The sequence below is a fragment of the Prunus avium genome, chromosome 6, assembly GCF_965620075.1.
Source record: "Prunus avium chromosome 6, drPruAviu1.hap1.1, whole genome shotgun sequence".
Taxonomy (NCBI): Eukaryota; Viridiplantae; Streptophyta; class Magnoliopsida; order Rosales; family Rosaceae; genus Prunus; species Prunus avium.
The window spans coordinates 15,090,400-15,114,944 of record NC_142289.1 but is presented as its reverse complement, the minus strand read 5'-3'; the positions used below and the strand labels follow the sequence as shown (position 1 = coordinate 15,114,944).

Sequence of the window (24,545 nt, the reverse complement as noted above, 5' to 3'; positions counted from 1 at the left end):
TAGGAGGTAATCTCTTAGCTCAAAAAATGTGGCAACAAAAATCAATCTAAACCCTGTAAATGCATCATACACTCAAACGACAAAGGTTAACTGTTCCCCAACAAACCATATGCACCACAGCAGTCTCAAGACCTCCTTTCCAATGGACAATGATTTTTCCTTTCAGCATAATTGATGATGCAATTTAAATTCTTCAAACATTACCACAACCACCAGAACTCTTACTGTGTCAATTCTACAGCGAAACCACCATCAATAACCAGGAAACAAAGCCTCTTACGCCCTGTTATATGTATACTAACTTTGAAGAGCTACAATGTTTCACTGGCATATAGAATGTACTGTTCTTTCCTTCTTTCCTAGAAAAAACTATACCGATTATGACAAATAGCCACGTTCAGCTAACCCATGAAAAGATTTCTCTACTTGCACCACAACAGCTTCCTCTGTCACAAGCCAGTTCCCCTTGCTGGACTTTCCTTCATCATGTTGAGAACAGCTCTGCAAAAGGACAGACTTTACATTAAATTGTTTCTGAATAAAACTCCCCTACTGAAGAACATGGGGATGAATAAACTAAAATCCCCAAATATTCAGACCAACTAGCAAAGAGTTGACTTACCTTGGAACAAGTATATATCATAAGTGTCATCCAATTCCAGTTCTCCAATGACGGTCTCAGACAATCATCAGCTGCTTCTTGTACAAAGTATAATACCGGGGGCATTAGCTGCATTTCATACTGCCTTGATCCACCACACAGCCTGCATTTCCCAGGGTCTCCTTCAGCTGATGAAGCCAGGAGTGGCTTTCCGCCATATGAATATCTAAGTACAGAAGATAAGATGAGATGAGAAAGGCAAATGGGAAGCTAAACAAAAGATTTTTGATTTTATTCACCAATTCTAACAATGATAATCCTTAGCCCAATTTCGAAAGACCTATGGAAGATAAATGTACCAAAGCCTGAGACAAGCTTCCCACAATTTAATGCCCAGTTTCCAATTTAAGATCAAATATAAGCTGAAAAAGTATTATCTTTTCAAAACAAAACAAAAAAAAGTTATAATCACCTGCAGCTGCGAGTAACAGGTGAAAATCAAGTTTTATCACATGGAAATTGACACAAAATAGCATTTGGGTAAGCTAAAGGGAAGTCAATAAGCAATTCCTCACTGGTTAGCTCCAAAAGAAAAGACACCTCATATGCTTAGATCCTAAAATACAGTTCATCCTTAAGGTCCCAATCAGAGAGAGAGAAATCTGAAAATATTATGGTAAAATAGTCGTCCTATATATGCAGTTAAGTACATCACTTAATTGCATGTCTTAAGTTAACTTTGGCAAACCACAAGAGATGAAGTGTCACAAACCGGACCTAAGGTATGAACCACACTTTTGGGATCTAACCACACATGATGTTTTCCTAATTTGGTCCTTTCCCTGGAATAAAAAAAAATAATAATAAATAGGACATGTGTTGATCTGCAATATTAACCCGCGCGAATTTTATGTGCTTCTGCATCATACTGAGCCTCACAATTGATATTATTCACCACCAAATGCAGAATAGGAATCTCTACAATTTTTAACTAGTAATGATAACAAGTTCCTGCTGCAATTGTAATTCCGTACTTACATTCTAGTTCCATCTACCACAACATTCTAAGTTCCATTGATTCAATACCTGAAACATTGTTCTGGATATGCATCCAACCGTTTCTTGAACTTAAGGTATGTCCTGTCAGCAGTCAAAGCTTTATCATATTCATATGCTTCCTCTGCCCACGTTTCATCTTGTACATGATCCTCGTCATTATTTACTTCTTTTGCAATGGAAAGTGATGTGTATTTTGAACATAAAGAAGTAAGATTCTTTGAGGATGGCTCTTCTTGAGTGTATATATAAAAACAAGGCACCACTGCACAAGCACATCAAACAAGTTATAGGTCAGAAAAACCAACTACAACCTTCAAATGCCAAGTCAGCATTTTTACCCAAAAACTGTCACGAAATAGTTGGTAACTCCCTGAAGAACTGCCCGCCCACGCGCCCCCAACACACAAATGAAAAAAAGAAAAAGAGAAGAGAAAATTATGCAACAGACAATAAATACGCAAATAAGTAAAATCATGTTGTACACACGCATGAACAAGGTTTTTCAAACTTAGCAGAATTTTCTATGAAAAAATGATTTTAACAGTTCTGTTCCACACAACAACGGAAACAAATCATGATTTCTTGATATGCTAATTTTTCTTGTTTCTAACTTTTTCTTTCAAACCAAAAGGAGAATTTAAGCCATTCTCGATCTCATATTTATTCACTGATAAGTTTCATTCTTCCACATCTTTATATTTGTAGCCAATCCTATTCTTTCCACTTTGTGCAAATTTTCCTATGTCACCTTTTACATTGAACAACCAAGAAGAGTTTGAAATTATCGGAACCATGAAGTGACATCTTTTACCCACAGAGAAATGAGGGTCGTGAAATGGTGGCCAAAGAAACACACACTTAATAAAAACTACGAAACTAAGTAAAGGGAAGATAAGCTGAGGTTTATTCTTCTATCCATACCAGGTTTGTTAACGTCTACCACTTTTTCCAACTGACTTGAAGGTGATTGCTTTGTAGAAGTCTTACGATTATCCTTCCTATGCGGTTTCTTGGCATGAGAAGCCAAGCTCGTAGCGGCATTAAGTGCTTTACCCAACTCCTCCAGATCTACATCTTCATCATCCCAATCCTCCCACCAGCTGGTGTTTAAAGCTGATACTGATGAAGTTGAAGGGACCACCTCCTGAGAAGCGGCAATTGGTTCCTCCTTATTGTATAATTTTTGAACACGAAGAGCTCGCCAGCTGCATGTCATGATATATAATCTTAGGTATATCAGTTTAAAATGTTTGCATCAACAATAATACTTATTGCAGCGTTGTAATATCAAAACAGAATGTTTATAAAGACCTAAGAGGAGTGCTCCCACATTTTGGCATTAGACAACCAAAAACAAAAAGAACACGCTCTTCAATCTTTAAGTTTTTACTTGAAATTGGGGCATAAACCTGGAAAAATAAAAATAAGAATCATGGCTGTTCATTTCAAATATGTTCACAAGAAATTGTAAATTTATTAGTTTCTAGAAGAAAGTAAAACCTGAGCAAAAAGACTTAGTTTACTTCCACATGCACTACACTCAAGTAGATCAGGTGTCACGGATTTCTCAGGAAGAGGCCAGTCCTGTCACAAAGAAAGTAAAAGGGGATATAAAAACAAAAATAAAATAACAAAAACTCAATCAGCATATCCTCCAGAAAAACATGACATTGCGTGCAGTTTCTCACAGGTAGTCCACCAATTTTTGTTGTATAATGATCAGATTGTTCACGATAATCATCGGCCCATGGTCCTGGCATCCCTAATAGAACTGCAGCCATCACCCAAGGTCCTGGAAAAAGCAATAGGAACTCATAAGCATAGTAGGTGAAGCAATGTAAGCAAAAGAGCTAAACATTCAAACTCCACCATCACCATATATAGTTGCTAAGGAAAGAAAACACGTAAAACAATAAACTGGGCAGATTAGGATAATATAACTGATAATCAACATATTCAAGTTTTGAAGTTGAATGTTTTGCATTTGCCCATCATCCATGACCTTTTTAAAACATGAGGATCCACTCAACTGAGCCTGATACGACTCTTGGGTTAATTTTTATTTTAGTTTCTCAGAAACCAAAATGATGAACAACTCTTCAAAGCTGTTATAAATTTATAGCCGTTCAAGCTCCTAAGCAGGATATATCTCCATTTATCTCTAATGGGTGTCATATGAACTCAAAATGGCCTCTTAGTTTCCCTAAAGAGAAAGAAAAGAACATCTCTGCACCTTGAAATTAGGATTTGTCATGAACAATACAAGATTGAAAGAAACAAAATTATGCTTACTCTAGATACGAAGAAAGAAAATGAGAATTATAGGTACTGCAAGTTTTAATCACCAACAAAAACAAAAGGCTTACCCAGATACCTACTAAAGCTTTCAGAAAGGGAGAGATAGAGTGCAGAGTGAGAGGGATAGAGAGGGGAAAGAGAGCAGAGAGATATCTGAGGGGGAGTGGGAGGCGGAAGGAAAAGGAAGGAGGGAGAGGCGCAGGGGAAGGGTTTTTCTTATTTATTTATTTATTTATTTTAATTTTTAATTCTATTTTTTAATAGATTTTAATACTAATCTAGTAAAATTGGTTGTTAGGAAATAAAAAATAGGGGCCCTTTTAAAAACCCAAAAATAAGGGCCCGTCGTTCAGTAACGTTTTAAGGGTTTTCATTTTCAAAGAACAAAAATGAGGCAAAAACATATTCGGTGGCCCAAAAACAGAAAATATTGAGAATGTTTTCATAAAATGAGAACAAGTTCATGTGTACTTGTAGAAAACAGAAAAAATTTGTTTTCATTCTCATGGGAAATGTTTTCATAAAAATAACTCACATATTATTATTTCAAATTGTACTACCAACACGTTATCATTGTTTTTGTTTTCTGAATATGTTTTCTAATTAATCTATCAGACGTATTTTCATTTCCTAAAAATGCAAATTCATTTTCTTGTTTTCATTCTCTGAAATTATTCTAAGAAAACATTCTCCGAAAACGTTACCGAACGGCCCTGTTTTACGAGCCCGTTTTCTGTTTTTCCAAAATGAAAATAGGTGAGATTGTGTTCGGTAGGCACGGAGAGAAAACGCGGAAAACAAAATTGTGAAAATGAATTCTATTTCACATACAAAAGTTGATAACAACAAAACAACGTTTTCAGCATTTTCAATGAAAACGCTGAAACACATTTTGCAATCTCCGAACAATATTCTCAGTCTCTCTTCACTCTATCTTCCATTTATCTCAAGCTCACCCATGTATTTCAAGCTCGTCATTTTTCCACAATGGATCTTCTATTTTTCAGAAAATACACATGGGTCTTCTTTCTTTTTGAGGTGAAATTAGTGGGTCTTCTATTTTTTCCATAGCAGTCTTCTTTTTGTATGATGATGAAGAAGATGATTGAGAGATGGAGAGAGGTTGGTTGATGGGGTTACTGCAATGTTAAGGGGTAGGTGTGAAGGCAGTGGGTGAGTTTTAATTTTGGAGAGAGAGAGAGGAGGTGAGAGAATGAGAGAGTATCTAGAGGGAGAGAGCAAAAGAGGGGAGGCAATAGGATTGAGGTGGGTTTTGCAGAGAGTGAAGGAGAAGGTTGGCTTGAGGTTGTTTCATTTTTATTTTTTTAAAGATAATTCTAGTTTTATACTGTCGAATTTTATTCTATTTTTTAAATGATTAAGAAAATACTTTTGAAAAATAACTCACATATTGATTACTGTTGGGGTTTTTTTCCGTCGGAAGGGTCGTTCGGGCTTGTTGATTCTCGGACCGCCATAGAGTGGCGGATCAAGCCTTCGTTGCCCCTTTTTCTGAGTTAGCGAGGACTAGGCCCAAAGCATCCCGAGGGAAAAGCATGTCCCAGGGGAGTACTCTGTTCTTCTTCCAGCGGCTGCGTGTTTGATGTTGACGTTTCCGGCAGCTTAACGAAAAGTTGAAGATGACTTGCTGATGTAGATCTGAGATTATATTAGCTTGGCATGAGAGCTTGGAGTGTGGAAGCTAAAGATTCACAAGTTTAGCAAATGAGAATGCATGTGCTTGGCTTGGTATTGGATATGCTTGAGTTTGGGGTGTTGATGATTTCTTATTTGTGGCTATGGCTATGGCTATAGCTATGGCTATAGCTATGGCTATCGGGATTTAAGAGTTTCAAGAGGAGGATGGGAGGAAAAGCTTGAGGCTTGAAGGCTAAGGTATTTATAGCTTGGAAAGGTATGAGGAGGAAGGAAAATCTTGGTTGTGATGGTTGAGGAATAGCTGGGATGACTGCTGGAATGCTTGCAGTAGCCAAAGGGAGAAAGGAAAGTGGTTCGATGGTTGCTGGGGTGCTTGAGCAACCAAGAGGTGTTGGTCGATGGCTGCTGGGATGCTTGCAGCAGCCAAAGGATGAAGGTTGATGGCTTGGATGGCCGCTGGAACGCTTGCAGCGGCTGAAATGAGGAAGGAAGATGAGTTCTCATGGTTGCTGAGAAGCTTGCAGCCACCAAGAGAAAACTGATTTTGCTCAGCAAACGTCTCTTAATTTATAGAGGGTCGGGGTTTTCCTTTATTTCCAATAGGCAAAGAGAGGCGCTGGAACCAGCCTATTTACAATGGGTAAAAGGGAGCGCTGGGGCATGCTATTTTCCAGCATGCGAAGCTAGGTACCATAAACTGATTATTTCCTATGGGTAAAAGGAAGCGCTGGAAATGGCCTATTTCCAGCGGGTAATAGGGAGTGCTGGAAAAGGCTTGTTTCCAACGGGTAATAGGGAGTGCTGGAAAAGGCTTGTTTCCAATGGGTAAAGCTAGGTATTTGGAAAATGACTATTTCCTATGGATAAAAGGAAATGCTTGGAAAATATCTCATTTGCTTACCCACATTGGAGAACTCTAAGTAATGGGCTTGGACTTTGGTGCTCCCAAGTAGCTAGCCCAAAGTCTCCATTGTCCAAGAGCTTCCGTGGGCCTTGCGGACCTCCGTAACCTTCCACACCACAATCCCTCATGCAAGCCCCGCAACCACATGACTTGGGTTCATGTAAGCTTGATAGGTGATTGACATATGAAAAATGTATTATTGGCTTTGCATGGCATGGACACTATTATTTATTTAATGAATCAATTCCCAAAATATAGCTTGGATTAACGCATGACCAAAATTATATGTTATATCGGGCCTTAAATGTCTTTGGGCTTCTCGTGACTTTTTTGGGCCTCAACAATTACATAAAGTTGTATAAAATAAATAAATTTACATAATTACATAATGTATCTTAGAATTGAAATATATAAAGCAAAAGGCAGAGAATAGTGAAATATTTAAAATACCAGAAAATGCCATTGGTTAATTCAAACATTAAGAATTGAAATTATTTATTAAATGAGGATAATATGGTAAATTCACATTTTTTCTTATTAAAAAAATAAAATCAGATAATAGGTCCTATTTTAATGGAACATAACTACCTATGTTATCTTTTCTTAATTCTACAGTTTGGTATTGCTGTACTGTGAAAATAATCGCTGTCAAATTTGCTGTAAGAAAAATCAGCTGTGAGAGAAAGCAGTTTGGCATTTGGTAAACTTTTTGTTAAAAGTGTTGCTTGTACTAATTAGGGGTGGGCACTCAAACCGGCGAACCGGAAATCCGAGCCAAACCGGAAAAAAATTGAGTTGACCAAAAAGTCAACAATCAGTCAAAAACCGAACTAGACCGGTTTGGACCGATTTTGGATCCGGTTTCATGTCTTCAAAAATCGAACTGGGCCAAACCGAACCGGTCAAATTAAAAAAATATATAATTTCAATAATTATTTATATTTAATGCTATATTTTTAATCTAATAACTAATATTTAGTCAAGTTCAATTTCAAAATATCTCTCTTTTCTAACTTTAATATTTATTTTTATATGAAATTGAATAATTTGTTAATTTTCAAGTAAAAATAAAATAAAATTTCAGTTGAAAATTGTATTAAAAAATAATTTTTATAATTCGGTTCAACCCGAATCGGATCGAAATCGATTCAACCTGAACCGAATAGTTTCTGAATTTTTTTAATTAAAATCGAACCGATCCAAATCGGATCAATAGTACCGAATCAGTTCTAATTTAAGGCAAAAACCGATCCAACCCGAACCGTGCCCACCCCTAGTACTAATTCCCACATAATCAGAAAATGATTGCCGCATAATCATTAAACACAGCGCCTCTTCGAAACTGATTCCTACATAATCAGAAAATGAAAGCACCTCATTAGCTGCTTTCCCTTATAGCTTTCTCTCACAGCAATTTTTAACAATAAGTGATTTTCTCATAGTTTACCAAACGGGTTGGGCTTCCCAAAATTTTTAAAAAATCACTTATCATCTCAAATAAGCAATGTCAAACGGGCACTAAGAGTAAAATAAAAAAGAAAAATGAAAACCAATTGGCTGGCACATGCTTGTGCCAAGAGGCTAGTTTTAATTAAAGTTGTACATTCTTTGTTTTTGTTATTTTCTAAAGAGTTTTTATCACAAATGGTCCCTGAGGTTTGCCAAATTATCACCTTTGGTCCTTTATGTTTTTTTCTAACATTATTGGTCCCTTATGTTACCCCTCACACATCAATTTGGTCCCACTGTCAGGTTCAGTAAAAAAATTTCGTTAAATTGATGACGTGGACGCCACGTGAATTAAACAATGTTTTAAACATTTTAGGTTTTATCACAAGTAGTTCCTGAAGTTTGCGAAATTATCACCTTTGGTCCTTTATGTTTTTTTTTGTGACATTATTGGTCCTTCATATTTTTTAAAAATAGTTTAACATCTAAAATCTTTTAGAATATACATGTCACGTCAAATCCGTTAGGTTCTGCTGAAATTTCTGTTAAATTGATGAAAATTTCAACAGAACCTAACGAATTTGACGTGACATGTATGTGGAGCCTACATGTCCAATAATAACATGACAAGTGGATTTGAATAAAATAAAAATTTATGTTTTGAAATTTTCCTCTTTTTTAAATTTGTTAAAAAAAATTATTTTAAATGTGAAACTATTTTTTAAAGGGTACAGGGTTTTTCAACAAAACCTAATAGATTTGACGCGACATGTATGTGGAGCCTACATGTCCATTAATAACATGCCAAGTGGATTTGAATAAAAAAATGTATGTGTTTGAAATTTTTATCTCTTTTTTAAAAAACAATTAAAAAGATTTTAAATGTTAAACTATTTTTTTAAAAAACATTTCTTCATTTAGATCCACTTGACATTTTCTCATTGGCTACGTGTGCACCACATATGTGTCATGTCAGCAATTTAACAAAAAAATTTAACGAAATCTCACGGTGGGATCAAATTGATGTGTGACTTATGTTACACCTCACACAAATCTAACGAAATGTCAAGAAAAAAAATATATATAAAGGACCGAAGGTGATTATTTCACAAACCTCAGGGACTATTTGTGATAAAACTCAAAATATTTAAAACATTGTTTAAACCACGTGGCATCCACGTCAGCAATCTAACTGAAACTTTTGACGGAGCGTGACGGCAGGATCAAATTGATGTGTGAGGTGTAACATAAGGGACTAATAATGTCAAAAAAAATATATATAAAGGACCAAAAGTGATAATTTGGCAAACCTCAGGGACCATTTGTGATAAAAAGCCTTTTCTAAATGTACTATCAGACAAGTTTAGACTGTTTTCATTTTTTGTACTACTAGACATATTTTCACTGTTTTTATTTTTTTGAATATGTTTTCCAATTAATCTACCAAATGAATTCTCAAATCCTGAAAATGCATATTCGTTTTCTCGTTTTCATTCTCTGAAAATAGGGTTAATCGTTTTATTAGTCCCTGAACTTAGACCCGATTTGCATTTGAGTACCTTAATTTCCAAAATGGTTACCGTGGTCCCTTAACTTTACTTTCTTAGGACAAATGGTCATGCCGTCAATTTTGTTGACTTTTTCTGTTAAATACAGGGGCAAAAATGGTATTTTTATATTAAAACAAAAAAAATGAATAAAAAATTATATCTTTAAAATAACAATAAAAGAAAATCAAATAAAAAACCAACAAAAAAAAGAAAAAGAAAAATCAAATTTAGAGCAAGTAGAAATCGGGATAGAGAGGGAGAGAGAGAGTTTAATTTTAATTTTATAGTTTTTTAAATTTTAAAATTTTTTATTCATATTTTAATCAATTTTGATACAAAAATACCATTTTGCCCCTGCATTTAACGGAAAAGTTAACAAAATTGATGGCAAGACCATTTGTCCTAATGAAACTGAAGTTAAAGGACCACGGGAACCATTTTGGAAATTGAGACACTCAAATGCAAATTAGATCTAAATTTAGGGACTAATAAAACAATTAACCGTATTATATTATTATGGAGGCGTATTATCTATTATCTTTGGGTTAATTGTTTTAGAAGCAGAAGCCCAAGCAATAGAAGCAGAAGTACCTTTGATTTTGTATGAAGTTTTTTCAGACACAAGTGCCCCAAATGCATAATAGCACCTAGTTGAAACTGAGTAGATCTTCGTCCTTGCTTCTTCCTCACTGTATTTGAGACACAAACAAATGCATCAATCAATTAATACAAGCAATGTGAACTACATTAGAGAGTGATCATATCTTTTATACCGTTGTTGGTTATGTGTGACATTTTCTCATTTGCCCCCTGCTGAAGATGTTGGAAGATGGAAGCTATATGGCCCGGACCTAGATGGTCTGCAAGTTGAGCAGGAGGAGTCCTCGACCAAACTTCCTTCTTCTGCCACAAGCAAGTCTTCCTCAAAGGCAGTCTCATGTGCTGAGAATATCCCCATGGGAGTTTCTCCTTCTTCATCTGCCGGGATCAAGCACCTCGTCAGCATGAACAACAAAAAGGTCAATGGCATGCAGGAGGTCTGGGATATTCTGCTCAAGTCTCCGCCCAAATTGCCCAAAATCCCTGATCTTCCTTGTAAAGAGGCCGCTGAGAAGCAAGGATTGGGTCGTCTGCGCCGATCCGGGGATCAAACTGATTGGCTTAATTATTTGACCTAGGATCTAAGATATTTTACTTCCACAAATATCATATAGTAGTCTTTCGACAAGGTTATATAGTAATGAAAGAACACGCATATCCCTATAATTAGTTGATAACTTAGTATAACATGTCTGTCAGTAAGCTTAATAGATTACTCAATGATAGGAACTTGCCTGCAATTGTTAGGGAAGTTTCAGTTAGATTAGGAACTTGAAGCACATCTCTTTCAAGTTTCAAGGGTACGAATCATAGCAAAAGCTGAAATTGCCAAGTCGGTTTATCGACAGAAAATTTATCCTACAACAAGGAAAATATGAAAGTATGAAAGCACGAAAACAACGGTAAGCTACCACATAAAATTTGGAAATGAAAATCATCAAGGAAACTGTAAACCATATACAAACATGTTCGTTACTTATACGAATTGGTGGATTCACATTAACAGCTGGGTAAAGAACAGCTGGCTGAATTCCTTGTGCGATAAGATTCTTGAATGTCTGCGCAAACATAGATGCTGTGAATTTGCTGTTAACAAGAATCTTACCTGCCATTCCTGCAGCCATACTTAATTTTTTTCCAAAAAATTAGTGAGAAATAGTAGTATGATTACAGCAAAGGAACACTAAAAAGGAGCACAGGACACATCAGATAAATATGATAAAGCCAAGATAAAGAATCAGACCAGTTGTCATTTCTTCTATGAAGTCTAAAGGTTTCCTATATATTCTCTTCAAAATAGCGTGTGTTTGTTGAGCTAGCAATAAATCTGGAAAATGACAATAAAACAAAACTATGCTACCAGATAACGGTTCATATAAAATAGGTGCAAATACCTTTGTCGTCTTCTTAATCTTTAGCAGTGGGATGACAACAGAAACCTGATATGCTAGTATTACATCAAAATGATGGCCACATGACCAGCTCGCAGAGAGCAACAAAAAGGCACCACAGAAATGCACACAAAGCATGAAGACGATAGAATATACAGTAACAGGAAAGATACCTGGGAAACCAAATGACCAGCTTGCAGAGAGCAACAAAAACATCAAACGATGCACTGTTTTTAAATGATGGTTGATCACCGTGACACTGAGAAAAAAGGAAAAGGAAAGAAAAGAAAATTTGATATGTTTGTTCTAACTATGTATAAACCATCTTCCAATCCCACGGTGTAGCATCCATTATCTATGTAGTACCCTGTTTGATGAAATTCCTATAGCAGGTCTGTGTTTTTAATCCTGTTTCTCTCAGAGTACACACACCAAGACGACTTGAAACTGTCATTTTCAACATTTTATTGTAAAATGGATCATGTAAATCTTTCATTCAACTTTCAAACAAACTTACATATAAAAAGAAAAAACAGAGTTACTCTTGTTCGATGTTTTGTATCAAACCTAAAATTGAAACAGAGAAAGCACACACACCAAAAACAGTCTCCTCAAAGCATCGATTTTTGTCATGGTGTGCAGTGAAAACGTGAACTTTATGCCGCATCAACAATTAGTCTTTCAGCTCCACCTATACATCAAATTCATAAATACAGCTTAAACACAAAACAACTTCTTTACAACCTTCAACAACAATAGAAAGAAGAAGAAGTAGAAATTACCCATGCCCAGAAAATAATAGCAACGTTCAACTTTCAGCTTCCCTTCTTTGCCATTTTCAGCTCTCCTTTAATTCTCTGCATTCTAATTCAAAGTCACAAAAGATAAGCATTTTCTGCTAATTGGGCCAAAACTGGGTCGGTTCTGGCCCAACATTTGTAATATAAAGTGTTGGGTTATGGCCGAGTTCGATATGATCCGACCCATTTCAGTTTCGGACCAAAAACAGGTCGTGATCTTTCTAATTAGTTCTTAACTTCTCGCCCAGAAGAATCTGAAGAAGAGAAGAGAAGAGAAATGAGTGGAGAAGAATTAGCAGGGCCACCCAGCCCCAAAGCTCCTTCGTCTGCTTTATTTTGTCGGCACTGGTTGTAAGTCATGAATTTTCATTTCAATTTTAAGTCTTTCGTTTTTGAGAGAGAGGGAGAGTCTTCTTCTTCTTCTTCTTCCTTTTTTAATGTTCGGCTGATTTTAAATTATGGGTAGTTATTTGCATTTGTTTTCTTTCACGGCTTCATCGAAGAGGTCCACCCGGCGACAATGTAGCGTTTTTATGTGAAAATTTTGATTTGGCTTGCCAATATCCATGTTGGTTGCATTATCGACTTTAGACAGTTGAGTTAAATTGCAAATGTATTACAACTTGTTTATTGCAGAGATGTTATAAGCTGTATTTTCACTTGTTTGCATGAGTTTAGGGTTTCTTTTCCCCCATAACTTTATGAACTGAAACATATATCCTTTAAATTTGAGTCCAGTTACTTTGAAATGAAGGAAAAAAAAGGAAAAGCAAACTGAAAATGCAAAATAAAAAGTACAATATTAATAAATATATATCTAGCCTCTAAGCCTTCTTTTCATCCTCTTGAGGGGGACTGTTATCATCACATAGAGGAGCCTATCTTGTAGATTGTCTATGAAACGAAAGTACGCATATCTCCATGTCTTGTTAATAACTATAGAACCACAAACTCCCCAAATCCTAATATGAACCCCAATGCTGCAAAGATATAAAACCACGGAAGTTGATGAAGTCCATTGTCCACGTCTTTATAGTTCTTGTTATTTGCATCAATGCCTTTACTTGGTCCGCACTTATTTGGAAGTGGGGCACCACAAAGTTTTGGATTCCCCTCAAAGGCAGAAGCGTTGAAGCTTTGGAGCTGGGTGCCTGTTGGTATTAGTCCTTCAAGATTATTGTATGAGGCATTAAATTCTTTCAAGAAATTAAGGCTCACCAATGACGATGGGATTATTCCAGACAAGTGATTCGAGGAGAGGTCTAAAACCTCTAAGTTTTTTAGGTTAGATATTTGTTCAGGAATGACGCCAGAGAAGTTGTTGGACCCAAGAAACAGCTTGCGGAGAAGATGCAATTGGCCGATCTCAGCAGGTATATAACCACTAATGTTATTGTTAGATAAGCCTATTATTGTTGGAACAGAAGACAATTTTCGTTGTAGCAAAGTTTGATTTGTGCATATGTTGCCGCTGAAGACAGGCAATTCAAATTCATATTTGTGTACTTGAGATGCAATAGGTTCATAAAGCAACCTTGGTAGTCGACAAAGTTGCTTTGGAAATTCACCTGACATTCGGTTGTATCGCAAGTTTATATAAACCAGTCTAGGAAGAGTCCCCAACCAACTTGGAATTGGCCCTGTGATTTGATTAAAACATAGTTCCAAGATCTCTAGATTCTTGAGCTTTGATAACCATACAGGTATTTGACCAGTGAGGTCAGAATCAGCCAAATTCAATGCTCGAAGATTTTGGAATCCGTCAAAATCAACCATGTCATCATCAGATGGCATTCCCTCACCTACAAAGGAACCACTAAGTAGGAGTGCGTGAAGACTTTTGCAACTCATCAATATCTTCATTGCCCCTGTGAGGTTGGTGAATCGGTTGTAACCAAGCGAGAGGAAGGACAAGGATTTCAATGAAAGAATCTCAGCTTCTATTTGTCCATCTAGATGATTTATAGCCAATCCAATGGCTTTTAAGGACCTACATGAGTAAAGACTTACTGGAACCGTACCTGTGAAGTTATTGACCCTTAGGTCAAGTTTAGTAAGTTGTCCAAGTCTGGAAAACTCAAGCATGGAGATATCTCCTTCCAAGTTGTTGTTTCTCAAATGCAATTCTACAAGGTTTGTACAATTCATCAAAGATAGGGGCAAAGCACCTTCTAAATTGTTGAAATCAAGGGTCACCAACTTCAACTTGGAGAGCTTCCCCAAATTGAGAGGAAGCTCATGGCCAAAATGATTAAAGGAGAGGTCAAGGATTGCTAGGTTTGTGAGGTTGACAATTTTATCACTAATGGCTCCATGTAGTGAATTGAGAGGTAATGCAATTTCTTCAAGTTTGGTAGCATTATAGATAACTTCTGGAAGTAATCCTGAGAGGTTATTGTGACCGGCACGAAAAACCTGCAGTTTGGAACACTTCCCTAGCCCAGGAGCAAGGTTGCCACTGAATACATTGGAAGAAAAATCCAATAGCCTAAGGGAGGGAGAAGAATGAAGACAAATAGAGGATGGGACATACCCTGTGAAGGTATTGTTGCTGACATTGAAACTAGTCAAGTTGCTAGCTTGTTGGAAGAATGAAGATGGAATTGCACCAAAGAAGTGATTGCTGGACAAATCGACTGTCCGAATATTGCTGGATGGTAGAGAAAGTGGTAGCTCTCCAGAAAGACGGTTATAGCTCAAATCGAGGATCTCAAGTCGATTCAAATGCAAGAAGAACTGAGTTTCAAGTGAACCAAGAAGTGAATTGTGGGAAAGGTTCAAGTGGGTGAGATGTGTAAGATTTGCAAGTGAAGAGGGAGAGATACCTCCTTTGAGCCCTTTGGAAGGCAAGAGCAAACGGGTGACCCAACCATCTTGATCACAAGTGATGCCCTTCCAACGGCAGCAATCAATGGATGTCCAGTTTAAAGGAGGAGAAGTGAGAGTGGAGGCAAATGACAGAAGGGAGCTGCGTTCAGTTTGTTTGCAGGCATGAATATTTGTGGATATAATGTAAGGGAATAAGAGGAAGAGAAGGAAGGCATGAGCCATTAGGTTATATGCTTGCACTAGCATTGCTTTGTGTATGTGCCGTTGCTCACAAGTATATTTATATATATAAGAGCAAACATGCTTGAAAATGCAAACATCTCTGCAAATTGAGAAGTCGTCAAACAACAACCACAAAATGCAAATGATTGATATTGAAACCTTTGGGCCACCAGGAGAGGACTTGGCCTTCACAAAGTACTCAAAGTTATTGCCCTGATAAACGTTTTCCTTTTTTTTTTTCACAAAAAAGAAAGAAAGAAGATAAACAGAATCCTTGTTGAATTCAAACTCAGAGTCCTTTTTTTAATAACTCAAAGTCCAAGTTCAAAGTTGTTTTTCTTGTTTTTCTTCTTGTGCCGTTGCTCAGTGCAAATTAGGTATATATATATAAGAGCAACCATGCTTGAAAACGATGCAAACATCACTGTACACGTACGTCAAAGAGAAGTTCATTGGGTCTAATTTAAAGGCCGCAACGAGTTCAAAGTACTCAAATTTGTTGTCGATCCCATTGAAAGTTTTTCTTGGAAAGACGGCATGCATGCCACACATGGCCTGAGGGTGACCGTGCCACACATGTTAAACTGCAGGGGAAGCACAAGTCACTACCATATGTCAGCTACATGACCAAACAGATCAACTGTACTTGATTTTTAGTAGAACAATTGTATATGAAGCAAAAGCCGAAATGCATAAAACATAACTAATTTAGAAATCCCTCCTCTCCACCAATAGTAAACCCAACAAAATTATATTTAAGTCTACGAGTTTACTCAATTGAACAACTTATACTGGTACTACAAGGTGATACAGTCTTCAGTCTTCTTTCGAGCAATGTCAACAAGGTATTGATTCAAATGCTGACCAAATATTTTTGTAGAGGATGAATCTGTCACATGCCTTCGCGCTTCGATGCCCAATCTGCGCCACCTGCAGGTCTTTTGATAAGTTTAGCCATAGCCAAGGAGAACTCTCTTGGGTTGCAATCTCAAAGGAATCCCGTTTCACCGTTCTTAATCTACAGGGGCCCCAATATTGCACGCAATAACAGGTTTATGAGCTGCCATTGCCTCCAGCGTTTCATTAAAAAAACCTGTTCCTTGGAACCTGATCGGTTCATAATTGTATATCATTTTGTACCCTTATAGCTTATGATTTGGTTATGTTTTTGAGTTAAACTTGTGCTTTTAATCCTTTTTGTGTTTATCTTTCAGTTCATTGAGCTTTAGGTAATAATGAGGGCTTTGGATAGTAAATGATGCAATCCATGCATGTTAGGGCCTAATTTGGATGAATGGATGAAGAGCTTAAAGACAAACTCAATTTTGGCTACAGTCCCCTGCCAGCCCAGTTTCGTAGGTCATATTGCAAGCTTTGTTTCAGCAACCTACATAGCTCGGATGAGGCCACATTCTTCATGAAAGTTGTTCCAATGGGTGTATACTATAACATATCCAAAATTCAGCCCCATTGGATAAATATGGAGTCTGTTACCTAGCAAACACAGAACCATGCTCAGGATGGATTTTATCAGCGCGCAAAATGAGTTAGCAATTTGTTTTGGCCTTAACTTCCTCCTCCGACCTTGGATTGGCCCAAATGATATATGGATGGAAAGAAGACATTCTGAACTTCAAGTTTGAGTGGTTAAAGTCTTAATTTGCTTAAGGGAAGCCCAATTCGTAAGCCCTTGAAGTTGCTGGTCATGCTGACCTCAGGATGAGCTATTATTTCTGGTTGGAAGCTTGGTCATGGTGACATGAAGATGAGCTAGGGCTGCTGGTGGGATTTATTAGTGAAGTGCATCAACCATTTCAGATTTTATAATGGAAGTGTTGTATGCATTAGTGAAGTGCATCAACCATTTCAGATTTTATAAAACAAGTGTTGTATGCATTAGCCATACTTAATTCAGATTTTCAACTTCCTTAGGCCTATATATAGTGAGGTTTCCCAAGCTTGTAAACACACCCCAAGGGGGGGAGCTCTCAAACACTTCTCTAGAGCTCCCTTCCCTTCTCTCCCTCAAATTCTCTTAGTTTTGCTTTCTAGTTCTCAATTCTAGCTTTCTTTAATGTTTTCTTAGTTGTAATTTATTTTTCTTGTAATGTACATTCTTTCTTAAGTATTCAAGTTTAATTAGTTTCCAAGTTTCAATTATGGTTTTTGTTCTTATTCATTATGCTTATAAGTTAATATGCTAGTTTGAATGATTGATCACCATTTAGGCTTGCATGTTAGCTATCTTGGTTTGAATTAAGAGTATACACCATGCTTTAATTCGAATTGAACTATGAATAGGAAGAGTATGTATGGACATTCGACAACAGGGATTAGATACATGCTTGGTTGTTTAAATTGTTCTTCTATGCTTAATGGGTTCCTAATGCTTAATTTTAGGTTAGACAACAAATGATCAAATTAGGGAATTAGGAACACAAGGTTATGACCACACACCATGGCTTAATCATACTTTAGCTAGAATCAATCCATTAATCTAAATTGAACTTGGGAACTTATTTGCTTGAGTTACTTATTTCTTTCTTCCTTGTTTTATGTTCGTTGTTTTTGTTTCTATTTTGTGTAGGGAAACTAAATTGGATCATTCAATCACCAATCCTCATGGGATCGACCTCGCACTTACATACGCTATACTACCGAACAGCTCGTGCACTTGCGAGTATCACAAGTTGAGGATGCAACTGAATCCATTTTGGTGCAGCTGTATCTACGCAACAAGTTTTTGGCGCCGTTGCCGGGGATTGGCAACATAGTTTGGTTCTATTTCTTTTCCCTACTTGTTTTATTTTTATTTTTCATTTTCATGTTTTTCTAGACAATTTCTTGTTTTAAAGTTAATGACGTTAATGGATCAGTTGTGTTTGTAGTCCAACAGAAAAGGACAATTGCCCAACAAGCAAGAGAACTGGGTTTAAGTCCCAGCTTACACAACCCATTGGCGCTTGTTGCTTTGAAGCATGGAATTGGATGTGTGTTGATTTTCCTTTTCATTTTAGTTTTTATTTCCTAATCCTTTTAATTCCATTTCAAGTTTGTGTGTTTGTTTTAGCAATTTATGATAGCTTAATAAAAATGGAGAGAGATGGCAACCTCAATCATAAGAATGGGAAGTGTGGAGCAATGGGAGAAGTCGCGACCTCCAAGTGCATCACACTCGACCTAATCGCTTCAAGGGGGAGCATTTCAATCCTTTCTCTTCTTTGAATTATGTTTATTTCCGTCATTGTTTTTACCTTTTGGTCCGCGATGAGTTCTTTGTTTTTCTGTGCTGAATCCAACCATATAAAGAACGTGAAATTTGGACTTACGGTTGGAAAGTTATAGCCTAAAAACTGAACACAGGTCGAAGCTGAAAAACAGAGAAACGAATCTGTCCAAATGGTGATAAACGGGTGATAGAAAGTGCTGTTTGTGTTTTTCTTTGGTTTATTGGTTTGTTTCTTTTAGTACAACAATTTATGTTGTTTGTTTGAATTTGTTTAGAGTACTTAGTTCATTTTCGTTTATGGTTTGTTGTTCCATTTTATCTTAATTTGTTTTTGTTTCTTATCTTAAAAATTTTAAAAAGATTTTTCATATGAGCTGACTTATGGTAACTCCAGTGAGCACTTCCGTCAATACAGTGTCTAGGAGTTCTATAGGCGACACCTTCGGTGTCTAAGAAGTTTGGGTTTTAAGCGGGACCATTGTGACCCCTCCAACCTTCCCGGATCCCCTGGCTGTGTTTTCTGAGGCCCTTAACTGGTCATCCGTGAGTTGCTTGTATATTCGTGTGTTTTTAAATTAAGTTTATTTTTATTTTCTTTGTTTTCTTTTCTGTTGAGTCTTTGTTTTTGATTTGTTTTTGTTTTTGTTTCGTTAAGTTAGTTTATGTTTTTATTTACGTGGTTTGGTTGGTTAGTTTATTTCTGAGTGTTAAAACACATTTTTATTTCAAACATTGCATAAAAAAAACAACAAAACAACAAAAACAAAATAAAAACAAAAACAATAAAAAAAAAAAAAAAAAAAAAACAAAACAAAAAAAAGAAATATTCTTCATCTTCTTCATCATCATGGCTTGCCTCTATTTTCTCGCACTTGTAGAATCTGCAGCAGCTCCACATGGTCCTCATTTTTTCTTTGCAGTGCTTCCACGTGCTGATTGGCACAGTAGAGCCGCTTCTGCAAGTCCGCCACCATAGCCTTCAAGGAAGCTATTTCCTCGCTCATCGCGGCACACTCCCTTGTCCTCGCTAGTAGGCGCATGCCCAAATTGGTAGCGGAGACCGCGTGGAGCACAGTTAAATTGTGGGACTCCTCTACCGCTGCCTTGTCAGACCTCTGTGCCACATGCAGATGATCTGTCGGAGTGAGCTTGCTGCTAATCATGCCTCCTAGCAGCACTGCTCTGTTCGGCAGTGCCTCAGAAAAGTTCGGTATTACCTCAGCAAAGTTTGAGGCCGTACCGTGATGATATGTGGAGTTTGGGAAGACACGGTTTGAAGGAGCCCTTATCTGGGCATTCGGAGGTGCAAGGGACAGCTCAAGGTTGAGATCATCAAGGTGAGTGCATGAGGATGCCATTTTTTTGTTTCTGGATTTTTTGATGTTTTTCCTTGAGTTTGCAGGAAGAAATGCTGGGTATCATCCGCTTGTAGAGGCGTGCTTTAAATAGACATATGCTGATAAAGGTGCCAACACCATTTCGGATTTCCCGGGCATGCTCGACCTAATCGCTTCAAGGGGGAGCACCTTTACTTTCACTTTACTTTTCTTTTTTCCGTGTTTTCTGGTGTTTTATTGTTTTGCCCGTTACTTTCATTTTCTAGAGCTTTGTGTTTTTGCCTTTCCCTTTCGGCTATCATCTTTATTTTATTTTAGTTAGGGAACTGTGCTTCCATTTCCGTTTGTCGTCTTCGTTTGATTTAAGTTTGGAAAGTGTGCTTTCTTTTCCGTTTTCTTTTTCCTTCTGCAAATTTACTCTTTTATTTCCAAAACAAAATAAAGACAAAAACAACCAAAAAAATAAAATAAATTAAAATAAAAACATCAATAATGCAGTAGAAGTCATTTCTTCACAGTGCTCGGTGTCTCGACCATTGGAGCTTTGAGTTTGGCCCTCTGGCTGTCCTCTTCCTGGGCTTCATGCACAGCCTCTTGGGGCTCACCACTTGAGCTCCCAAAGATCGCAATCTTAGCTTGAGCGTAACTACTCTCACGATCTGCTTGCTTGCGTTTACCCGGTCGGTCTAGGTCTTCCAGCTGTTTTCGCATGTCGCGAGAGTACAACTCTACCATCTTTGATAGGTTTCTATTCTCGTCCCGCAATACTTCTAGCTGGTGTCGATTCACCTCCACTATCCTTGATCTCTCCCTTTTCAAGCTTTTTATAGCAGTCTGACACAACTCAACCATACTTCGCTCCGCCGCCAACTGACCTTTCAGCACCTCTACCTCATGGGACTTCGCAAGTAGGCGATGACCCAAACTTGCGACTGTTGCCGTACTCTGCACGCTCAGTGCTAGGGCATCGCTCACGACCCGGTTGTCATCCCTTGTCCCCAGAACACGTATATCTTTAGGAGTCACTAAATTTCTAGCCACTCCAATGGCAACATCGTTGTCCAGGAGTATTGAGTCAGTTACTGTCACAGGCCCCCGTGCGGAAGCAAAGTAGGGCATCCATACTGGTGCCGCTGCTTGGCCTCGTGTCTGAGTCGGTGGAGCTAGGTTGAGATCCAACGAAAAGGGGTAGGAAGAGGCCATTTGATTTCTCACTTCTTATCTTCTTTCTTTCTTTTCTCTTTTGTGTGTTTCTGAGTTTGTGTTTTTTACCCTTTCTTTTTTTTTTACCTTTTATAGACTTAGTTTTTGCTAACCCTAGCCATTGCGGTTCTGAGTTCTGTGCGACCCTTACGGCTTATCTCTATATGTCGCCGCACCCGTTTCCCAACCCCCTTAATTGCATTTTCACCTTTCACCACCTTCAAGTGAAAAAGTCGTCGCGCCTTCCTACGAGTCTAATAATTCTAGCTTGGGGGATGTGAAAGCGGCCTCTGCACGCCGACACGTCCCTCGCCTATTTTCCCCGTGACTTCCCAGGAACCAAGGCATCAAGGACCACACTTTTTCTGTTTCGTAAATACCCGCCTTCGCACTCCCAATTCACGTTTCATTAAATTAAAATAAATAAATAAATAAAATAAAATAATAATAACATGTGGGCTTCGGACTTCATTGTGGGCTTCGGGTTTTCACCGTTGTTAGGTTTCAAGGTGGGTCAACTTTCTTTTGGGTTGGGCTTTCAATTGTTTGGGTTTTGGTTTGCGTAAGACTGTCTATTTAGGGCTTACTGTTTTGTCTGTTTAGGGCTTTCTGTTTCGAGTGTTTTACTGTTTCATTTTTTTTCTTTTTTGTTTATTTGTTTGTTTGTTTTGTACTTTTTATTTTTGTAATTTTTTTTTATTTTTGTGTTTTTTGTGTTTTTTATTTTTGTGTTTTTTTTTTTTTTTTTGTGTGGTTTATATTTACTTTAGTACCTTTCATTTCTTGTTATGACATTGCTTGTTCCTAATTTTTAAACATTGAGGACAATGTTCATTTCTAGGTTTGGGGGTATTGGAGTTTAGCATGTAAAATTGGTTTTTCCTTAATTTAATTAAATTTTTTTTTTTATTTGCTTGTTTTTATTTTTATTTTATTTTGTTAAGTCTTGCTTTAATTTTGATTTTGATTTTGATTTTGATTTTATTCACTTTCCGAACACATTTGATGAGATTGTGATAAATGTTTGCATGACTTAAATGAAAATTGAATTTTATTTATTATTTATTTTTTTTCCTTGTAAATTTTTATTGTAAAAAAAAAAAATTAATTAATTGATTAATTTGGCATCGTTCTAGCATGATATGTTCGAAACCTTCTTTACTTGCCATTTGTTTCATAATTCTCCAATTAAAGGATTTGCATGACCCAAAGAATTGTATCAAGCATAAATTAGACTTATATAACCATAAATGTGAGCTTTTGAGCCTTGTGCTTCATTTCATGAGTGTTATACACATACTCTTATTTTCTTGTCATCAAAGTTGTTGTTTGATCTCATTATTCATTGATTTGGTTGAATACTTAAAAGTCATTCATTCTTTTGCAATTCGATTTCATGACATTTAAGAAATGATATTAGGCCCTCTTTGGATCGTTTGTACCTTTCAAGCTAACCTTATGCATGCTTAAGCATGATTTTCCATTGTTAACCATTTTGAGCCTACATGTAAACCTTTTCTTTCATTTACCAATTATATTTCCTTGCCTTAGCCTGAAAAACAAATATTTACCTTTCTAAGGAACTCATGAGCTTTAATTGGGATGTGTTTTTCATACTAAGTTTAGGAATTGGTGTTACATTTTGAAGAAAAAAAAAATAATAAAAAAAATCACACAATTGGTGAAAGAAAAGAGAAAAGTTGTGATTAAGTGGTGGTTGAATGAAATTTCATTTTTGGGTTTCATTTTTGGGCCTTCAAAATAAATTGGTGTTTAAGGAAAGGAGTATGAATCATTGTAAATGAAGGTATAAGGAGTTTTGATCGCGTAAAAGAAAAAATCTAATCGTGATGATTCGAAGTCTTGTAAACAATTGTTTTATGCTCTTATATTTTGAGTTTCTTGGACTTTGTTTTATCCATACCCTTCATTTCTTACTCACCTTACACCCTTGGCCCCATTACAACCTATGCTAAAGACCTAAATTGATCTTAAATGTCATGTGGTTGAATTGCATTCATTTTTTCTACTTTTAAGTGTTTGGCATCCTTCTTGAGATCATATTAATGCAAGTCCTTCATCTTTTTATTTCGAGTTAAGTCCTTATGGTTTAACTCTAACCTCATGTTTATAACTGAGTATTGCATTGTAGCCCTCTTCCGAGTGATTCATTTGTGAGAGGACAACTTTGGTGAGATTTGAAGTTGCATTTGTGCTTGGTATGATTTTTGAAATTGTGTGGAAACTAAGATTGGGGAATTTGTTGCATTTGGCTATCACACTACTACACTTTGAGCATATTATGTTTTGAACTTTGCCGCTTTGTGAATAATGTCTAAAATTGAGCTTTTATTGTCAAAACGTTTAAGTCATGTGCATGAGTCATTTCTCTTCACAAAATGTTCGGAAAGATTGTTTTGAGTTTTTATTTTGATTTTGTTTTTTTTTGTTTTTTGTGTTTTGTGTTTTGTTTTTATTTTTATGTTTGTTTTTGGTTTTGGTTTTGCTTAAGAACTAACAAATCTAATAAGTTTTCTAACCATTTTGTTTTGTAGAGTTAGAAAAACGTTTGTGGGTATCGTAACTGTTAAACCCTCAGGAGACACAACTCCTCCTACTAGGGATGCCTAGAGGTTTAAAGGCTTGTTGCATTCGCTCAATGCAATCGAGTTACCTACGAAAGTGGTCTAGTTAACTTCTTGTTTTGTTTTTAACTTTGTTTTGTGTTGTTTTGCTCGAGGACTAGCAAAATCTAGGTTTGGGGGTATTTGATCGGTTCATAATTGTATATCATTTTGTACCCTTCTAGCTTATGATTTGGTTATGTTTTTGAGTTAAACTTGTGCTTTTAATCCTTTTTGTGTTTATCTTTCAGTTCATTGAGCTTTAGGTAATAATGAGGGCTTTGGATAGTAAATGATGCAATCCATGCATGTTAGGGCCTAATTTGGATGAATGGATGAAGAGCTTAAAGACAAACTCAATTTTGGCTACAGTCCCCTGCCAGCCCAGTTTCGTAGGTCATATTGCAAGCTTTGTTTCAGCAACCTACATAGCTCGGATGAGGCCACATTCTTCATGAAAGTTGTTCCAATGGGTGTATACTATAACATATCCAAAATTCAGCCCCATTGGATAAATATGGAGTCTGTTACCTAGCAAACACAGAACCATGCTCAGGATGGATTTTATCAGCGCGCAAAATGAGTTAGCAATTTGTTTTGGCCTTAACTTCCTCCTCCGACCTTGGATTGGCCCAAATGATATATGGCTGGAAAGAAGACATTCTGAACTTCAAGTTTGAGTGGTTAAAGTCTTAATTTGCTTAAGGGAAGCCCAATTCGTAAGCCCTTGAAGTTGCTGGTCATGCTGACCTCAGGATGAGCTATTATTTCTGGTTGGAAGCTTGGTCAT

At 36.9% G+C, this 24,545-nt stretch overlaps 1 protein-coding gene and 2 pseudogenes across 2 annotated transcripts; all 3 read right to left on the bottom strand.

Annotated features, from left to right (window-relative positions):
* Positions 1–183: 183 nt before the first annotated feature.
* Positions 184–4,185, bottom strand: LOC110773623 (programmed cell death 2 C-terminal domain-containing protein). 2 transcript variants are annotated; one of them, XM_021978152.2, is made up of 8 exons: positions 4,027–4,185; positions 3,349–3,452; positions 3,161–3,244; positions 2,972–3,069; positions 2,582–2,865; positions 1,688–1,922; positions 623–827; positions 184–501 (listed from the first exon to the last, which is right to left on the bottom strand). In XM_021978152.2, exons 2-8 carry the CDS (start codon positions 3,439–3,441, stop codon positions 379–381), a joined length of 1,122 nt encoding a protein of 373 aa, XP_021833844.2. In that variant the 5' UTR covers positions 3,442–3,452; positions 4,027–4,185; the 3' UTR covers positions 184–378. The 2 variants fall into 2 exon arrangements, with proteins under 2 accessions (XP_021833844.2, XP_088111028.1); XM_088254902.1 differs by having other exon boundaries at positions 4,035–4,168.
* Positions 4,186–10,862: 6,677 nt separating this feature from the next.
* LOC148293769 (uncharacterized) lies at positions 10,863–11,863 on the bottom strand (annotated as a pseudogene).
* Positions 11,864–13,128: 1,265 nt separating this feature from the next.
* On the bottom strand, positions 13,129–15,392 carry LOC148293768 (receptor-like protein 2 pseudogene; annotated as a pseudogene).
* Between the last annotated feature and the right edge of the window lie 9,153 nt (positions 15,393–24,545).